This window comes from Ylistrum balloti, unplaced genomic scaffold, assembly GCF_031769215.1.
Source record: "Ylistrum balloti isolate Yb309-2 unplaced genomic scaffold, AGI_CSIRO_Ybal_v1 Utg369892, whole genome shotgun sequence".
In the NCBI taxonomy this organism is placed as follows: domain Eukaryota; kingdom Metazoa; phylum Mollusca; class Bivalvia; order Pectinida; family Pectinidae; genus Ylistrum; species Ylistrum balloti.
Window position 1 is genome coordinate 1,386,879 of NW_026782024.1, and position 21,047 is coordinate 1,407,925.

Consider the following 21,047-nt stretch of genomic DNA (forward strand, 5'->3'; position numbering starts at 1 on the left):
CCGTAGCGACTGAACAACTGATCTGAGTACATGATGACATGACCGTACGGAGACATTGTTCAAGGTTTACTTGCCGAAATATACGCTATAATATTTCAATCTCTATCGTTTGTTCTTTAAAGCCCGCCGTTTTGTTAACACTAGAGTTTATGTACGTCTGAAAAAGTCAGTACTACAAAGCTTCTGAACTGAATTATTTACTCAAGAAACTTATCGGCTACTTTTTGCTAAAGTATAAAGCCTCTACCAGATTATTTATAAGTAAACTGCTCCATGTACTGTGGAATAAACAATAGGTAAATTCACGGTGCTGTAGGTAAACATGGATGTGGTTCAAATTTCAGTCGAGACACATTTCATTTATTGATTCTTTTTCATTTTGTTTCATTTTTTCATAAAAAAAAATTAAATACAATAATGTAAATATTCATCATCGGTTACCTTGTAATAATAAGGATCATATCGAAAAAAATTTCAGAATGAAATTTATCAGGTTATTTTTAGGATATCTCTTGAGAAGATATTTATAGTTAACACAGATATTAAATGAAACCATTTGCGAGCTTTCGAAAATGCGTTTCGCTGAGCCTTCAAGACAGTTCAGTAGCGAGAGTGACTTAAGCACGAATACACTCTTAAAATAGCATTTCGGTAGAGAGCATCGTTATGAGTAGGAGTGTATTCTTAACACAACATCCTTTGCTTGCAGGGATGTCATTTACCAGGAATAGCATAGGGCAGCAACGGGAAGTCCTATATCTCCTGTTGTTGCTTATTGTCTGGATCTGAGAGCCATCATCTGCTTTGATCTAGTGTCCCCACAACCTATGGAAAAGTTTTGCTGTTTATATTTTGGAAAAAAAGTTTAGAAATGTCAGGTAGACAACCTTACATCTCATGACAAAGACTCCATAACATGTAATGAAGAAGAAGAAGAAGAAGAAGAAGAAGAAGAAGAAGAAGAAGAAGAAGAAGAAGAAGGAGGAGGAGGAGGAGGAGGAGGAGGAGGATGAGAAGGAGGAGGAGGAAGAGGAGGAGAAGGCGGAGGAGAAGGAAGAGAAGAAGAAGAAGAAGAAGAAGAAGAAGAGGAAGAAGAAGAAGAAGAAGAAGATAGAAAGATTTCCTTCCTGAATACCATGAGGTATGAGGTGGTATGCACTGTCCTGGACCGATGCAATAACATCAGAACTGAGCAAAAAGCCATGAGAAATGAGACGCTGCCTCTCCCAATATATAATCCAGAATGGTCTATAGAAAAGGTCGAGGAAGAAATGGAAATGAAGAGCAAGTAAGATAACAAATGGAAACACAGAGACAACAATTCAGAGGGAAGATCGGTACAACCATGTGACCACAAAACACCATATCAGCGGCGCAAGATTCGCGTCACATCTCAAAGACAATAAAAGAGACGTAGTTGTAGTTACAATGGAAAAAAGATCTATGCACTAAAACCTCCTGGAACACATTTCAGAAAAAGAACACAATAAATCACCCATCACAGACAATCAGTTACTATATCACTGACTGTAACTGGGAATTGAAATAGATGAAATAATCCAACAAGTAAGGGGATGATACAAAGATGTACAGAGGTTGGTTGGTTGGGAGGGGAGATGCATTTTTACCCATTTTAACTTCTACATATCCAACAAGGAGTCAATACTATACTACAATACTTCTATTACAATAGAAGGTGTGCTATTGTGATGAAAATACGTCACGACAATTTTACGTTGGACTTTTGGCTGTTCACCGAATAGAGAACTATCGTCTTCACTCGTTCGGTAAATGAAAGGGATGTTTTCGAAAACCCGCAAATTTAGATTGTGTTAAAGATAAGCAACTTCTATAAATAGAAAAAAAATACATTTGTAATGTATCCACAGTATTGTGTGATTGTCTATATAACAATCTTATCATTTACAGATTCATATAGCCGTGAGTGACCGTTATTATATTTTATGTTGTTCTCAAGGCATGTAGTGTTAACATACATAAAATACTGACAAAGCGACTTCATGGTACGGAGTAGTGCGTAAGCCTAACAAATATAGTCAAAGATTCGGATACCGAAAGCGGTACGATGTAGTTTTATCGCTGCATAACTTTGTCTGCGCAAGTGTACGATGTAGTACGTTATCTGTTCGATGGTTTGTGAAATGACTTTTGAAATGCAGAAATGAATCTATAAGCAGTATACCTGTAAAGTACCAGCATACAACTACACACACACACACACACACACACACACACACACACACCCTCACACACACACATCAACCAACTCACACACATCACGCACGCATGCACACACACACGCACACACGCACACACACACAAAGTACAAAAATCTACGTGGTAAATAGCCTGAGTAGAACAGCTCCGGAACTTAGCTGATGGTGTGGAATATATATAAATATATAGTATCCTTAGTACGTTTAGCGAAATTCATGTCTATATTGAAAGGTTATCAACGACAGTTGAAAATACGTAACCACCACATCATGGTTCAACTTTTTCTATGAAAGTTATATAATCTATCGGGTAAGAATGGGTTGGATAGTAAACATTTCTGGAAAAATATTTGAAGTTTGAAATTACTTTAATCACAGTTCAACTTGAAATCTCGATTACGAAAGAATCTTATCAAATCACATTTCATGAAAAAAAACCATCATATGATGGTGTAACTCCGTATAATGGTATATATATGTATATAATGGTTTGACCTATTTACCATATGTTTAATCTGATAACTGTCCAGCATAGAACGAGAGTTCGCATTGAAGGACGATCTAACACCACTGTTGGATAATTTCATGTAAGTTTCTCACTATATGATTGGCATCACCAGGATGTTACATTACCCATCAATTATATAACATTAATCCATTGTTGGATCACATTGTACGCCATTGCAAACGATGGTGTAACCATGGGAACACCCACATTATGTTTTACCGCGGTTTAAACCCATATCCACTCTACCATATCAAAATTAAAAATATGTTTATCTACAATATATATCCACAGATATGAAAATATAGGTCACTGATCAAAGTTTCAATACACTGTATGGTATAATCATCCAATGTTAGGATATTCCTCCATTGTTTGATAACATTATCGGTGTTTAATGATTTTCCCTCCAATGTGTAATAATATTATCCGGTGTTAAATGGTTTTCTTTCAGTGTATAGTAATGTATAATGATATTATCCAATGTTTAATGGTTTTTCCTCAAATGTATAATGATATCATCCAATGTTTGATGGTGTTTCCTCCAGTGTATAATGATATCATCCAATGTTTGATGGTGTTTCCTCTAGTGTATAATGATATCATCCAATGTTTAATGGTTTTTCCTCCAATGTATAATGATATCATCCAATGTTTGATGGTGTTTCCTCCAGTGTATAATGATATCATCCAATGTTTAATGGTTTTTCCTCCAGTGTATAATGATATCATCCAATGTTTGATGGTGTTTCCTCCAGTGTATAATGATATCATCCAATGTTTGATGGTGTTTCCTCCAGTGTATAATGATATCATCCAATGTTTGATGGTGTTTCCTCCAGTGTATAATGATATTATCCAATGTTTAATGGCTTTTCCTCCAATGTATCATTATATTATCCAATGTTTAATGGTTTTTCCTCCAATGTATATTAATATCATCCAATGTTTAATGGTTTTTCCTCCAATGTATATTGATATTATCCAATGTTTAACGGTTTTCCTGCAATGTTTAATGATATCCCTCCAATGAATGACAGTATTTCCTATATTAAATGACTTCTCAAGGGTATGATAGTATTAACCGGTGTTTAATGGGTGTCCTCCAGTTTATAGTAATTTTATCCAATGTTTAATGGTATCCCTCGAATGTTTGATAGTATTATCGGTGTTTTATGGTTTTTCTTCCAGTGTATGGTAGTATCATCCAATGTTTGATGGTTTTTCCTCCAATGCATATAATATTATCCGGTGTTAAATAGTTTTCGTTCAATGAATGGCATATTTCCGGTGTTGATCTCTGGTAAGGGCATCCATTAATTAATGGTTCAAATCCCATGTATCACAATTACTGTTATCTTATGATGGTATAATTTTACAAAGATACAATAAATACTATCACTTTATAATAATCCACACTGAGAAAAACAGAATTTCAAATACACTACGAAAGCCTGTAGTTGTATAAAGTATGACACCCTGTACAAACCCTCTATCATAGTTTGAACAGATAACCTCAGTCTAAACGTTCTCCATGACAGTCTGTAACAGACTACTACAGACTATTAACTCTCTATAACAGCCTGTAATAGACTACCACAGCCTATACATTCTCTATGACAGCCTATAACAGACTACCACAGCCTATACATTCTCTATGACAGCCTGTAACAGACTACCACATCCTAAACACTCTCTATGGCAGCCTGTAACAGACTACCACAGCCTTAACACTCTCTATGATAGCCTGTAACAGACTACCACAGCCTATACATTCTATATGACAGCCTGTAACATACTACCTAAGCCTATCAACTCTCTATGACAGCCTGTAACAGACTACCACAGCCTATACATTCTCTATGACAGCCTGTTACTGACTGCCACAGCCTTAACACTCTCTAGATAGCCTGTAACAGACTACCACAGCCTTAACACTCTCTAGACAGCCTGTAACAGACTACCACAGCATATAAACTCTCTATGACAGCCTGTAACAGACAACCACAGCCTTAACACTCTCTAGACAGCCTGTAGCAGACTACCACAGCCTATAGTGCAGTTTCGTTAACTGATTTATGACTACAAGCATTAACATTTGTCCTTGAGCAATAAATATGCTGACTGTGATCAGAAACGTTGGACGTATTGGAGTTTGACCGTCGGCACACCATTCTGAACACAATGTTACGGAATTTTTGACCGGTAGCACAATACAGAAAAAAATTAATGGAATGATTCAGGTACATTAGCAACTCAGCGATTGTTCTCACTAACCAGCACTTGGCCAACAGGGCGGCGTCATATTTGAAGTCCTCCTGCCAGACGCGAGTCACAATCATGACAATATTCATCGGTATCGTAGTTATTAGAAAAGTAAACGATATCGTCAATAACATGACTGTTAGCTTCGTATTGCCGTCTTTCGTACAACGCCGGCTCTCAGATTTCATCAGAGAGCCATTTTGTAACTCATCCCGACCATACGTGGCTTTTATAACCTGCCGAATTATCATAATATTTAACATGACGATGATTAGTGTAGGCGAGAAAGAATAAAGCAAGGCATCTATCCATGGCCAAATGTCATTCACCAGGCGTCCGTGTGATAAGGCACCTTCACACTTATACACAACGTGGTCATTATAAATTTCTTCGTTTAAATCTACCGTCCATAATAAATGAATATTGATAGTGAGGAATAGCAATGCGAGTAGACACACGACTTTCCTTGCTCTGGGAATGTTACAAAAGTACGAGGCCCTCAATGGATGACATACTACTATGTACCGTTCTACGGTAACTGCCACTATTAACCATACTGAATACTGACTTGTACTGTAGCCAAGTACCGTGATCAGTTTACACAACAAACGTGATTCTGTTTGTAAATCGATTTGAGTTATCTCCCCTAACCAATTCCGGAATAACCCGATCAGTAAAACAAACGAATCTGCTACCGACAAAGCAGCAAGGAATGTATTGGTTGACATCCGGTTCATCGTTTTGTGCCGAAGAATTAGAAATGACATGACATTACCTACAGTTCCAAGAAAGAGTATTACTGGAGGCATGTACATTGCCATTATGGTATGTATACGATACTCCTTATAACTTTTCAAGTCATCCGTGCTCACGGCTTTCTGAGGCTCAGTTATGATGCCGGCTAACTGCAAGTAGTCCAGAATTTGTTCACTGGTGAGATCCTCATCCGGTATGGACACATTGTTGCTATCGAGGAACTGGTGAAGAATTGCTAATACAACGGAGATGTTAGAGTTATATATATCCACCCTCTCGTCCATTTAGGCATCTGAAACTGAAGACGTATATCAAACATTATTGACGTGGAAAGAGTAGTGCGACAAAAGTAGAACTGTAATAAAGAAATTAATGTATTAAAAAACACCTGCAGAATGTGGTCAATTCCATTATAATAGTAGAAATGTAGTAAAGAAGTCGCACAGAAAAAAATATTGTTTCGGTAAACATGACAAATAATGACACATTTTGTAACTTAACGTCAACTAGTACAGTGTATGACGTACTGTTACAAATCAGTTTTCATACTCACGTACCCTCACGTGTATGTAACGTGCATTACCGACCAATTAGAGTCTCATGTTACACATTAATAACATCAATATTTAATCACTAAATCTATGCATGTTGCTATGTAAAAGTTACCGAAGAGTTGGAAGAAACACCAGGGCGTGAGACGATATTTGTAATACCAGAAAAAGATGAATAAAAACGGCTAGTATCATTATTTTCTCTGAAAGCCTGGTAATTATACAAGAGATGACAATGGAGAAAGAACTGAAGTTATCAAGTTATATAAAGAGGGTATTGTATTATTATTTTGATATTACAGCCTACCTTGGGCTGGTAACTCGGTCTCATAAAGAGTTTGATATAATCATAATCCCCATACGTTACGATATAGGAAACAAATATAGCAAGTTAAAAACAATCTAGATTTTAAAAAAAGGAAGAAAAAAATTATCAACTTAATTCAAGATCTATTAGATGTTGTCTGTGACGTAAATTGGAAAACAAATGGCCAAACCCAAGAATATGGGATGGAGTGACATAGGAGTTGGCGAATAGATATGACAACGCAAACAGCTCCTGTATCATATTGGAAAACAAACTAAAACTAAAATAGACATAATTAAATATAACACACAAAAACAGAACACATATGAAGTTATCCGATAGCGGTATGTCAAGTCAACAAGGTAAAAGACATTCTACACAAGGCATGCGGTCGTTTAAAATTATGAAATACGTAGATGATATTCCTTCAATAAATATGGTATTTCTAGTCAGTAACGCTCATTTCAATCTCAAAGCGAGGACTTGTCACATGTTCATTATCCTTACGGTCAGTGTGTGTTTACTAAAACTAACAAGGATCTCTCAGAAAAGGAACAGAATTTGCTTCAACTATCTCGTTATAGACAGATCATGAGCTGTTACCTTATACTGCATTTACTCAAAGTAAAACAGGCTTTATAATTCGTGAAAGTTTCCTCTCTTGTATCCATAAGATTGTTACTTACTACGTTGTCGTCTAGGAAATCGCCATTAATATGAAAAATACGCTGTGTCTGTGGAATATATTTCCTTTAGTTACAAACAGTACGAGAAATATTCCCTATTTCTGTAAAATAACTTTCCTTCTGTTGATGTTCCAGTACTCGATGAAGATCTCACTGAATGGTTTACATTTAATGCACTCAATTTGAATTGTTTTACGACAGTAATGATGAAGCGACGAAGCTGTAGAATCAAGCTCTTCGTGGTAGATATGCAACTGTGAAATCAATGACCAGATGTAATCCCCACGGCCATCACAGCTGTAGTGACTGTCGCTAATTAATCAATTTCACCTTGACCGTTGGAATATTAGAGTGCGCTATCACCACAAGGAATATCGGTTTACATCTCCAAAATAATAATCTCCTTCTTTGTCCTATTCACAAGTATTTGTTATAGTATAACTCATTACTACACGTCAGCGTAAATGCTAAATCATGGAAAGTAATGACAGCTAAAATCAAGGTTATACGAACATCAGAGCCAGAAATTCTGAAGTGTGAAGAATTATCGCCTCGACACTCGTTACTTCGCATAGTCAAAAAGAGCAAAGCAATCTGGACAATCCTTTTAATGTACAAGCTGATATTTTCAAGAATCTTCTAGCTATTTAAAAGTATTTTTGAGGAAGGGATAAAACCAATAACAAAAAAACAGGACAGTGTCCTTTCATAACAAATTAAACATCCCTTTCACTTCAAGTTTTTTTTGTGTGTAAATCACGAAAATCACATCAATTAAAGAATCTTCAGATTATTGTATGAGGCTGTCCATAAACTGCGAGTTTAATAAGCAGGTAAAACTGGTAGACTAGTATGTTAACTAATTAGGCTGAAAGTATAAATTTGAAGTCTCCGTAACATGATCAATAGAATATAATTAAGCTCCTCCCGAGATTAAGCGCACTCAATACTCATCTGTGACGTGATAAAAGTTATTTCATCGGAAGAGTACATCTTTTACACCTGTTTAGTGAATTACCAGTAAAACGTCCTTGTTATTTCTGGTAACGTATTCCTATAATTCTCCAATGAATTGAAATTTAGTTTCTCTTGCAGTTGAAAAGATACTTTGAAAAGACCTCGAAGATCAAATTGTTAATTGAAAATATCGACTTGTCAATGAAACGAAATAAGATCGAAAGAGTACAAGGATATAAAGATCTGGGCCCGTATTCATGAAAACGTTCTCAAGCTCAAGCATGAGTTTTGTCAAATATAAATATTGAATACAGCATTTGGCTTGAAGTCCTTTCAAAATATTTTCAAATCTTTGATAAAATCAGCCGTTTTTATTCATTTTTAACCAAAGAAAGATATACAACTTGAGCACAAAATTCATGCCTGAGCATGAGAACGGTTTCATGAATACGGGCCCAGGTGTTTCTCAGGATTATTGTCTGTTGTTTCATCGACAATCCACCATGTCAATAGATTGTCTCAAGAATCCTGTAGTTGCTTATCAATATTTGTGAAACAGTGATATAGCAGGTCGTTTATTTCTCAAATGTGTTTAATGATTTACTAACTAAATTGACAAAGTGTTTCACGTGAGTATAACATCTGGTTCTTAACTTAGCATTTAGAGAACGATTTCTTCAACTGGCGGAACAATAGTAATGATGCTTTGCCACAGAAAATAGCAACATGTCAACATAATTTGAAACCGATTTCAAAGTCAGTTTCAATTAAACTAAGGCAAAAGATTTAAACGAAGAATCCTGGAAAAGTAAAAGGAGAATAAGACCATGTGTTCCGGAAGAGTAAGCGTCTTATGGTTCATCGACGATAATCGCCCTGTAAATCTTGGTAAATCCTAGTAAGTCTCGTGTTCCGGAAGAGTAAGCGTCTGATGGTTCATCGACGATAATCGCCATGTAAATCTTGGTAAATCCTAGTAAGTCATGTCAGCGGTTAAACTAAAAGGGAGAACACTTCCGACTTCAACGTTAACATATTATGTCAGAAGTAAGAGATCGATGCAGAAAGCGAATCAAAAGAACATGTTCAATTTTACTTTCATGAAATCCTGTTCATAGATGGATTGTTTGTATAATGGATATTGTAGAGAAACGGAATCAATGTATGAACAAAATGAAAGGAAGATTCACTCGAAAGCTATTGAAATCACGTTTGTAGATAATGAGATCAGGTAAGCCGGAGATGTAAAATTTTCCTCATACCCTACATGTAATTCGTGTCAAAATATAATGAGAAATGTTGGTGACAACAAAATCAACAGACATACTAACGAACATCAAATACTTCATAACACACAGCGAAACCATCATAATGGCGACTTCAACACCTTCATGTACAATATGCATCTTTAGAAAGTCACGGCTGGTCTAAATATACTTTTGAAATAGAACAGTTTATAAGAAAGTTTAATTTACGTCACAATATTACAAGTTAGTTATGATAAGTAGTTAGAAAGAACTAGTTAAAAATCATGTGTTGAATGTCTCCCTTCACCTCAACATCACAATAATGGGGAAAACGAATATTGAATCAACTGCGACATGCATTATCCATTAGTTTAGAAAACATGATTACTAGTGTATAGAAAATGAAATCACACTTGACGTGCAGTTAAGTGAAAAGCGGCACCAATAGATGTACTGCTAGTATATATATATATATATCTAGTTTAGTGGCTGATGTTTAAGAGCCTTCCATGCCCTGATGTTATGTTAACATACAACCGTTGTCCGTATAGTTGATCAATAACTTTAAATCTTTTTTGCGGTTATAAGAGCACAAAAAAGTTAACCAATGTATTTATCAAGACAGTCTTTGTCTTAAAGGGAGAGAATTGTATAAACAGGGCCTACTGTAATATCAAAAGTGTTCCTTTGCAATTTATTTTCATTTAATTCATTCGTATACTAAATTCACAAATTTATATGTCCATGAAATGATAAGCAGATAAAAGCTGACATGGATTATGGGACTAGTGTATTTCAAGAGCATGATCTTAACACAGAATCAAGTGCTAACAAAATGTGTATTTTCCAAAACCCACGAAATTTGACCCTCAGGAAAAATATAAGATTTAATAGTATTATGTTCCTACGGCTAGGATTTCCGTATCTATAGAGTAGAGTTGTCTGGGATGTTTGATGTACATGTAAGCCTTTATATATTATAAAGTTAATACCTATATTTACCCAAATAGAGCTGAAATTGATTCAAGTGTTAATCCTAGTTATCAACATCTACACCAACTCTGTGAATTATAAAACTGTCACTTTGCAATTTATCGGTAAAGTGGACATAGTGGTGGTTAATCTCTTTCCTCGGGGTTATGCTTGGTAGTTAATATTAAGCCTGATAAATTGAAATGTATTGATAATGTTGCATAAATATATCAAATCATTCTTAATAATACATTAGAATCTATTAATTATCATTCACAGTTTTTACTTCTGACTGACCTGAGGGAAATAATATTTTCTCACAAATATTCGATGTAAATACAATGAAAAAAAAAACCGTCAAAAGCACATTGACAACTACGTAAGTTCATTTCACGTCTCCATCAGCAACGTTACGTTACACTAAGAATTTATCATATAAACAGTTTCTACAGTAATAATGATACTGAAATAAACAAGCTCTTTTTACAGCATTATGCAGAACACTAACCTCTTAATTACTATGACGTCACAAAAAGAAAAACTCTTGTTGACATCACACAACGGTATTATACAAGTTACTTTATATTCTCGATCTATTTATAACTTTTCTCCTTATCACTGACTGAAATTGTGCAAGTTTATAACGCTGTCAAACGACATTTATATAAGCGTATTATGTTGGTTTTTATTTCGAACACCGGTTTCACCGAAATACTTCCCACTTATCTTTCTCTTGCTTTGTCAACAATTGGATATTATTTTTATCAGTTACTCTAAATTTGATTGTATTATCCACAGCTGTGACCTATCTAGGCGTCACCTTTATATAATGACTAAAAAGCTGCAAATGAAACTGTATTGTTATATTATCGATAATTTTATATCATAATAAATTAACAAAGCCTGCGTAATACGATATAACGGATGTAAAAGACGTGGAAATAGAAACACGTCACATACACACAATAAAGAGGTAAGTTATCGAACGTTTTTAATTGCATGAACACATTGAACATAATTTGACTCGTGACACACCTTGTTATGAAGTGTATCTCTCTTGCTGGTGTCATTTCAAGCCCTTATTACAGGATGTGTGTTTATCTCTCTTTTTATGAATCGTTTTTTTATGCAAATACCGTATGTTGCCTCCTTCGTCCGACATTGATTATGGGAACTCCCTCGATTTTATTTGCCTGCTAATGTACTTAAGACTTAACACTTTATGTATTTTATTAATGTGTTTGTTATTCAGAGAATTGATGTCCTCCCTGACTGTCATCATTATCAATCAGTCCGACTGGTGATCAAATATAGAATAGAAGGAAAATAAAAGACCAGTTAGCGTGTCTCAATTTGTTTTATAAATAACTTTGGATAAGTATTGTATTATGTAAATAGAAAAACAAAAATCAATTAACAGCGCGAGAGTATCTGCATGAGAGACCCAGTCAGTACAGGGGGTAACACTATCTTCATCCAATCAATTTTACACTAAATCAGAAAAATGTGAACATTGTGTTGCTGAAAATCATTTGTCATGGTGTAATTAGTACGTGAAAGAAGAGAGAGCAAATAATGTTCCAAACTTGACCGATTTTTCTTTCTCCGCAGATTTGATATTTGACATGTTTATTCTAAGTTGTTTTGACAGCATTAGACACCAGGGAACAGCTACTTAAAGTTGATATTGATGAAGTCTGATCGGTTATATCAGATATCTAGCACTTTCTTATTAAGTACACACATTACCAAATGTCAACATAGAGACATGCATTACCAATGATGTCCCTTTGCATACTTTGAGGCAGATCAATCGAGCAGCTGTATAGGAAGTATAGACAATGTTTTAAGTGCTTATCACATGAAATTGAAATAAACCAGACATTGACAACATTCTCATATCATTTCTCGGGGAAAATACTGACCAGCAACACTTCAGCTTACGACAATAGCATCAGAAGAGGACATCAACTACCTAATAGTTTAGGGACTATTCTTCTAGTGTAAGTTTTAAAATGTAACACAAACACAAAAGATTGCATATTCAGACTTTGCTCCATACCAGCTGAATGGCCACAACCATTAAACTGGTTAAAAAAATAATTGCAAAAGTATCACATAACATAACTAAGCTCTCATAATTGCACTAACAGCCAATACAACAAAGTTCTTTTTCACACACATGTGATATGACTTATCAGAGTTTTGACTGGTTGAATATCATCTTTTATCCGATTCTATTGCGACATCACCAATGAAAGTGAAATGGAATAAGATAATGATAATTAAGATTTTATATTAATATAATAAAATGCTGCATCGAGGTGATGTGATAAACATTATGTATCATATTCGTTATCATTTCGTATGAAATTGATTAAACTTGCCATGACCATTTCATTTTGCAGAAGCTCTGTAAAATCAACAACTTCTTAAAACGTATAGGTTATCTTTATATAACAACGCCCCTAAACTTTAAACTAATTACCCAAAATCATGTGTATGTCACCACACACTAAAACTGGTACATTGAACAAATACCCATAATCGTGAAAGAGAAATTCATTTATGATACATATCATAGCGGCATTGTAGAATTTTAAAAAAAGTTTTATACGGCTCTGTTTTATAAAATGTGAAATAGAAACATAGGTAAGGCTCTCTATTTATCACACGACACTGATAACCTTCATGGTCGATTTTTGTGACGGAAAGAACATACAACATAGACTTTAAGCTAAGGCCATTGTCTTTGTAACGAGAGCGCTTGATTAAACATGAAAAGTGTTTGCCTTATGTGACGTCGTTTAATGTCTTGGTTAGTTCTCGATAACCGAGTTAAGTAGCGTTATAATTGTTTCTGTGTTTCAGTCCTGCCAGACAAGTTTCCGAGTGTATCCTTGTAACTGTTACGACGCCGTAAAACACTTGTATGAATCTCGCTGTTAATCTTTATTAACTTCAATCGTCAATATTTTACTCACCACGAGGAATAACAACCCTTTGTGCTGTCATGTGACTGTCACATTACTTTCTATTTCTTTCGGCACTTTATTCGTTATCAGAGTAATTAGAAGGATGTGTGGTGGTACCGGTTTGACAGAACGGCCATTGTGATAGTATATTGTCTTGACACGTCCCTATCCTCTACCTATCGCTGTGGTATCTCCAGTAAACACGGCTGTATAATAACAGGAATGTCGGTTTGTGGTTTGATGACTGACGGTAATGGGACAGGAAAAAATTGTTTTCCAACGACAGCAAGTAGTAATTGTTTAATAAAGTCTCTACGTATTTCTTGAGTTTGTTGATTTTTTCATTGATCCCCATATAGAGTGATGTCTATGTTTAAACGTCGATTCTATAAATTAGGAGATATGGTCTGGGCGGGCTCAGTGTCGCGATTCATAAAGCGTCAATATTCAATTTGAAATATTTTAAGGTCATATAAATTATTTGATTCCTGTCTCATGCTGCTTCCAAGCATTGTAATAAATAGTATACTTACAGAACGAGCACTTGTAGGAGAAATACATTGTATTAAGTGACTTCTTGATAGTCATATTCGATTACTCCGTTTTAAGGTTCATCGGGGTTTGTCTAAGGTCTTCAGGCCCCCTTGGACTGCAAGATAAAAAGTTTCAAAGAAAATTAATGCAAAATGTATAAATTTCAATCTAATCCTAACAGTAGCTCGACCGCAGATATTTCACGACCGTACTAAAACAAAAAAAAAACATAGATTCCATGAATCTGGGGATATCCTGCATTAGATGTTGTACATTAAAGTGAACTCTGCGTGCGCGAGCATGACCTTTCAAACGTCCTGTTTTCTGAAACAATAGCTAGACGTATTAATCAATCGTGAAATGTTTCTAGTTAATCAACTGCAATGAATCGAAACACATTTTCTGCACCATTTGTTATCACAAACTACATCCTTATTGTTAGGATTTTGTTTAACTTTGTTAAGATGTCATTTCCGTTAAAGAAAATATCACGCAACCATCAAGGTTAGGTCCTAGAAAGGGACTATTGTGATACAGTCAGTTAAAGGTGGCTTCGTCTAATCCGTCAGGGGACAATTCAAATAAAGGTATTGTGGAGACACACGCCGTCAAAGGCATTAATTGGTAGGTGTTGAAATCTGACAAGGATAATATCAACAGAAATTCTTTTCTTTTTTCGTATCAATTTGACAGATTATAATGGAAAAAAGTCATCACACCAGCTATTCTTATTTAGGCCTTGTATTTCGCGGGGAAATGGGATGAAGGTGACTTCTTCAGTGTAAAGTATAAATTGAATTGCTACCATTTATCTTTAGATAGGCTGGATAGCTGTCATGTAAATGTCATCCAATGTTGCCAACCTGAAACGTTTTTCTTGTATATAGAGAAGGTGACAAAAAGAATCGCATCAATACCGAAGTATTGATAATAAAAACACTATAACGTCAGCGAAAAGAAGGGTAAACACGCGCGAGACGAAATCCTGTCTCACCTCTGTTAGATCATACCACGAGATATGACGATGAAAAGAAAAATAAATTCTTTCACCTCATTAAGTAGGCGATGGTAGATGACCGCTCTGTTGTACGATCGGCGCGGGTCAAACAATTAGATTTCATATCGCGATGTCCACTTTGTAGATTGATGCTTTCCAAGTAGAAAACCCGTGATACACAATCAGTTGAGCTGTAATGACCGCCATTTTCTATGATAGTTATAGCATGGTGCGTAGATGCTGAGTATACAATACCCGTGGCTCTGTTAACAGCCTAGACATACCAATTTATCACATTATGGACACCAATCAAGGAAACACGAGTCAATATCAACTCACTGAAACGTCTCCAGTATTTTTTCATACAATAGTAAAACAGTATGCATGTAAACAAATCGCCCGGATTATCGATTGTAAATGTTGTATATTTTATTTAGCAGATAAGCTGACCATCCTCTCCGACTTGACTATTAGACACACTTTATAGAGAGAGAAACCGAATGAGATATTAGAGGTTAGATTTTTTCTAATTCATAATGGAACGTGTAAAGACGTAATAAAATCTTACTTTTTTAAAAGAATTTCTACGAACCTGTATAAAAGACACGAATCTTATCATTTCCGGTCAATTATGTATTTTCCTTGTTTATTCAGAAATTAAATAACCTTAACGATCACGACCACAGATAGAAACCAAATAAGGATTGTAATTAATTTGTTGAATAGACGTTATATTTGTCAGAGCGGTGCATTGATTCTCACAGGAAATGAGACACAATGGTTGAGACTTAGCATGTCAGAAGGATGTTATTATTAAAATATCTTGATTTGTTCACGCCGAGAAAATATTTCGTTTTCAATTATAATATGTCGGTATACAAAACGATAGCTTCGGTCGATTCATTGATGTACAAAGTTTCTTGGGCTGTGTTGCCTCTTCAATGGATTTCCTTTCGAACATTACATTACTGAAAAAAATCTGCCATACAACTTAATTTGAATGTTTTAAATCAATACATCCTTGCTCAAGTATGACTGAACAATGCGAGTTAGGGTAATATAATTTCCTGTCTTGACTGTGACAACGGGTCATTTCCTGTCTTGACTGTGACAACGCATCATTTCCTGTCTTGACTGTGACAGGGCTTCATTTCCTGTATTGGCTGTGGTAACGCGTCTTTTCTTGAATTGATTGTGGCAGGGCTTCATTTTCTGTATTGGCCGTATCAAGGCATCATTTCCTGTATTGGCCGTATCAAGGCATCATTTCCTGTATTGGCCGTATCAAGGCATCATTTCCTGTATTGGCCGTATCAAGGCATCATTTCCCGTATTGGCCGTATCAAGGCATCATTTCCCGTATTGGCCGTATCAAGACATCATTTCCCGTATTGGCCGTATCAATGCATCATTTCCTGTATTGGCCGTATCAAGGCATTCCTTCCTGTATTGGCCGTATCAATGCATCATTTCCTGTATTGGCCGTATCAAGGCATCATTTCCTGTATTGGCCGTATCAAGGCATTCCTTCCTGTATTGGCTATATCAAGGCATCATTTCCTGTATTGGCTATATCAAGGCATTCCTTCCTATATTGGCCGTATCAAGGCATCCCTTCCTGTATTTGCCGTATCAAGGCATCTCTTCCTGTATTGGCCGTATCAAGCCATCATTTCCCGTATTGGCTATATCAATGCATCATTTCCCGTATTGGCCGTATCAAGGCATCATTTCCTGTATTGGCCGTCTCAATGCATCCCTTCCTGTATTGGCCGTATCAAGGCATCATTTCCCGTATTGGCCGTATCAAGGCATTCCTTCGTGTATTGGCCGTATCAAGGCATCCCTTCCTGTATTTGCCGTATCAAGGCATCTCTTCCTGTATTGGCCGTATCAAGCCATCATTTCCCGTATTGGCTATATCAATGCATCATTTCCCGTATTGGCCGTATCATTTCCTGTATTGGCCGTATCAAGGCATCCCTTCCTGTATTGGCCGTATCAAGGCACCATTTCCCGTATTGGCCGTATCAAGGCATCCCTTCCTGTATTGGCCGTATCAAGGCACCATTTCCTGTATTGGCCGTATCAAGGCATCATTTCCCGTATTGGCCGTATCAAGGCACCATTTCCCGTATTGGCCGTATCAAGGCACCATTTCCCGTATTGGCCGTATCAAGGCATCCCTTCCTGTATTGGCCGTATCACGGCATCATTTCCTGTATTGGCCGTATCAAGGCACCATTTCCCGTATTGGCTGTATCAAGTCATTCCTTCGTGTATTGGCCGCAAGAATGCGTCGTTTTCTGCAATAATCAACTTAATTTACCATAGCCTTTCTATCTATATATAAAACTGATCACGATACTCTTTCTATCTACATAATTAATTAATACTATACCTTTTCTATCGGTATATGAAACTTAATACCGTATCCTTTCTGGCTAATCAAATTAAAGCCATACCCTTTTTATCTACTTAATACAATCCTTTCTATACAGAACCTAGTAATATCGACGGTGTGGTCCAATATTGGTACTGGATCCTAAGAAACAAATGTTTGTTGAATGCGTATTACTGGAATAGATACATGATCAAAGAAATAAAGACAGTACAGACAAGTTAAATGTCAAATTTTCGAGGCAATCTGATCCTTTATCAAGACACAGAACGGTAGTGTAAATTTAGGTTTCTCGCTAATCCTCGCTAAAACAACTTATGCTGTTGCATGAAAGATGGTTTCAAGTATTTTTAAAACTAAATTTCGGTACCTTTCTAAATATATACACCTTTCTACCACTACATAAAACTTACTCGAACAGAATTTAGTTGGACTGTCTGAATTGCAGGTGTCATTGTATTAATCATATATAATCCACATGCAGGTGGAAAATCGTCATTAATAAGTACGTTCAAAACACGTATTTCACACCTACAGATTTCATCTTTGATATAATTTTACATTCTTATTGAATTTCAATCCGCCCACGAGTAAATAATGAGTATTTTTCAATTTGAAATCAAAATAACAGATATTTTCTAAAATGTTTTTGTTTCAACGACAATAAATGATACCGAAACTCGCTTATCAATGTTTCATTTCTAACTTAATTTGAGATCTTTCGCTTAAATCAAAGTTGATCGGTAATGCCTATGTGTTGTTTTACCTCATAGTAACCAAGTACCAGATAGGGTCTACAATATGTAGGTAAGTAATTACCTATAAAGAACATTGTATTCAATGGACACTCTAGGTCAATGTTCTTACCAACACAGATTAATTGTATGAAGAACTCAATTTCAAATATAATGATATTCTGTCTGAATAACATATATACGTAAGTGTGTTGATTATATATAGTGAAAAAAACCTAATCTCCTACAAAACATGAATTATGTAGACCGTAGTCAATATTTTATATCATTTAATTAAATCTGCCTCGTGAATAGGGAAGTCTAATCAGACTCGAGTCGGTATCATATTAACATTACTCAACGTTCCTTTTATTAATTGTACCGTAAGAGATATTGATTAATTAAGCTTTGATAAGAATGTTTTTAGTTTCATATTAGCATGAAAGAAAAACCGATTTGCAGACTGAAGGAATGCGCAAAATGCATATAATGTTTCTTGGATACGGTTTAAATTTTTTAAAAAAATCCAGTAAATGTATAAATTTGATAATTTAATGATGGGTTATTTTCTAACAGATCGCCACGCTTGCCAATCTCTACCAGAGTTGTCGTTCTTTAACAGTCAGAGTTATTGGCAATCTCTACCAGAGTTGTCGTTCTTTAACAGTCAGAGTTATTGGCAATCTCTACCAGAGTTGTCGTTCCTTAACAGTCAGAGTTATTGGCAAACTGTACCAGAGTTTCTTGGCAGTAACAATACACCTATGTAAACGAGATACGAATTACGAATAAAGTAAGCTCGTGGTCGGGGTCAAAGTTAAATGGCGGGTAAAAAACGGGTTAAAAAACGGAGACAAACAAACACTTTTTGAATAGTTTTGTGCCAATATCGCAGTCAAATGAGCACCAGTTATCACTTAAATCACGGTGGTAGCTGAAAATACAAAACTTAAACATGGCAGTTGGTGACCGTATTCTCAAAATTAATTTATGCAAATGAGGGTCAAGTCTCGATGTTCTTCCATTTATACACTCTCCTATATGTGGCAGCCTCTTACGGGTGTCAGCAAAATACATTGGGAGATGTATAGTTTCTACTGTAAAGAAAATGTATTATTCCGTACTGACAAAATTCTTTGTTCATTTTCCTTAACAATACACGAGCTCCTACATAATGAAGTAGGCAACCAACACATGTATAAAAATCTGCAATTTCGAAAATGTTTTGTTTCGTGTAAAGTTGATAAAACGCTAAACTCTATGATTACAGGATAATAAAAATATACATACACAAACCGTGTTTTGTTTTGGTAAATGTTTGAACGAGAGCAAAAGTGATGACACGGAAATATATTATGTCCCAACGAGAACAAGATAAACAGCTCCACTACAATATGCCTTATTCTGCTTCTCTAAAAACTTTCATTGTAATTGCTTTGTCAGCAGTTACCCGTCACATTAATTGTGTGAACCATGTGTATGTATGATTGGGGAAGCAGGTATGTAATTATCCAGAAGTGGAAAATTGAATTCATCACACTAGATTGGAATCAAGATTTAGTCATGCTAGTTCTCACAATAATTTAACATCAGACATGTTATACTTCATATTGTATTCTGTTTTCAAATGAGAACATTATTTTGGCAATAAAATTTCCCATAATTCTCATCAACCTGCATCTTTCGCATCATTGTGTTGTGAGTTTACCTGTCAGCTGTCGACATCTTTCACAGAGATCATGATACGGAATACCAACTCATATGTGGCATGTTAACATCATAGATTTAGGAAACAGGAAATGTAAATGAAAATTTATAATAGGGCAAAATCGAAACCTTCAGGTTGATCTACAGCCATGCGGAATATCTGCCTGTTGTAGGAAAAGGACGAAACAATCTGCCGAGATCGTTGATTCTGTCAGGAAAACACTTTAGAAAAGAAAACTTACTGTGAGTGCAAAGTTAAACAAAGTCTCCTAAACTAGATTAAGTAAAGAGTTTGGCATTAACTCTTTAAACAACCTTACGGTGAGTGTAAAGTTAGGCAAAACCTTATTACTTTATGAGTGAAGACTTTAATATCTCTCCAGAGTTGTTTTTCCTTACACTAATTTTTTTTCAAGATATTTGGTTTGGCCGTTGACAGAGTTGTACATGAGTATAAGGAACTGTAACTCTGGAAAGAAATTGAGTTTGGTATCAAGGCAGCAATCCAATGTGGGACACAAAAACTGGTCTAATTCACAAATATGATTACCGAGTTTAGATAAATGATGTTAAGCCATTCCCATACACAGAGAAAAAAGATAATAAACTTATCTCAGTAAATAATGCTTAGTTTGAGACAGCTCCACAGTATAAATGCATTTAGCATCGTACGACGATACAGCACTGAAAGAATTTTGACAGAAAACTGACATTTTTTCAGACATAAAGTTGTTTGCATTCTTGTTGCTAATTGCAGTTGTTTTATTTATATCATTGTTTAGTAAAACGAATAAGTGTAAATGAGATATAAATTGAGCTGTTAATTTGCTCTAACGAAATTGTTTAAACCTGAGAGATATTATTCACAAACACAGTGACAGAGCTTTTTACATTTCATGACAACTACAGCGGCTTTATTTAGATACAGAGACGCGACCAAACTATAATAACAAGTTATAGGTACATTTCATGACAATATAATTGTGTTTATTTTCTTTGTAGGCGTTTAGGTAAACGACTAAAACAAATGCATGGTTTGAACTTTATTTTCTCTTCACCGAGCTACGCTATTAATGAAATATGTTCTACCTGGAAAATTGAAATTAAGTTATGTTGATTTAAGAATCGTCAAAATCAACTCCCACCAGAGGAAAACACATTTCAATGAAGGAAAGAGATACAGATTAACTAAATAATCCATTGAACAAATCATATT

The 21,047-nt window shown here is 35.5% G+C and overlaps 1 protein-coding gene across 1 annotated transcript; it reads right to left on the reverse strand.

The window, feature by feature from the left end:
* Positions 1-4,515: 4,515 nt before the first annotated feature.
* On the reverse strand, positions 4,516-14,016 carry LOC132546509 (thyrotropin-releasing hormone receptor-like). The gene is made up of 2 exons (XM_060210226.1): positions 13,992-14,016; positions 4,516-6,061 (listed from the first exon to the last, which is right to left on the reverse strand). Exon 2 carries the CDS (start codon positions 6,045-6,047, stop codon positions 4,794-4,796), a length of 1,254 nt encoding a protein of 417 aa, XP_060066209.1. The 5' UTR covers positions 6,048-6,061; positions 13,992-14,016; the 3' UTR covers positions 4,516-4,793.
* Positions 14,017-21,047: the final 7,031 nt, after the last annotated feature.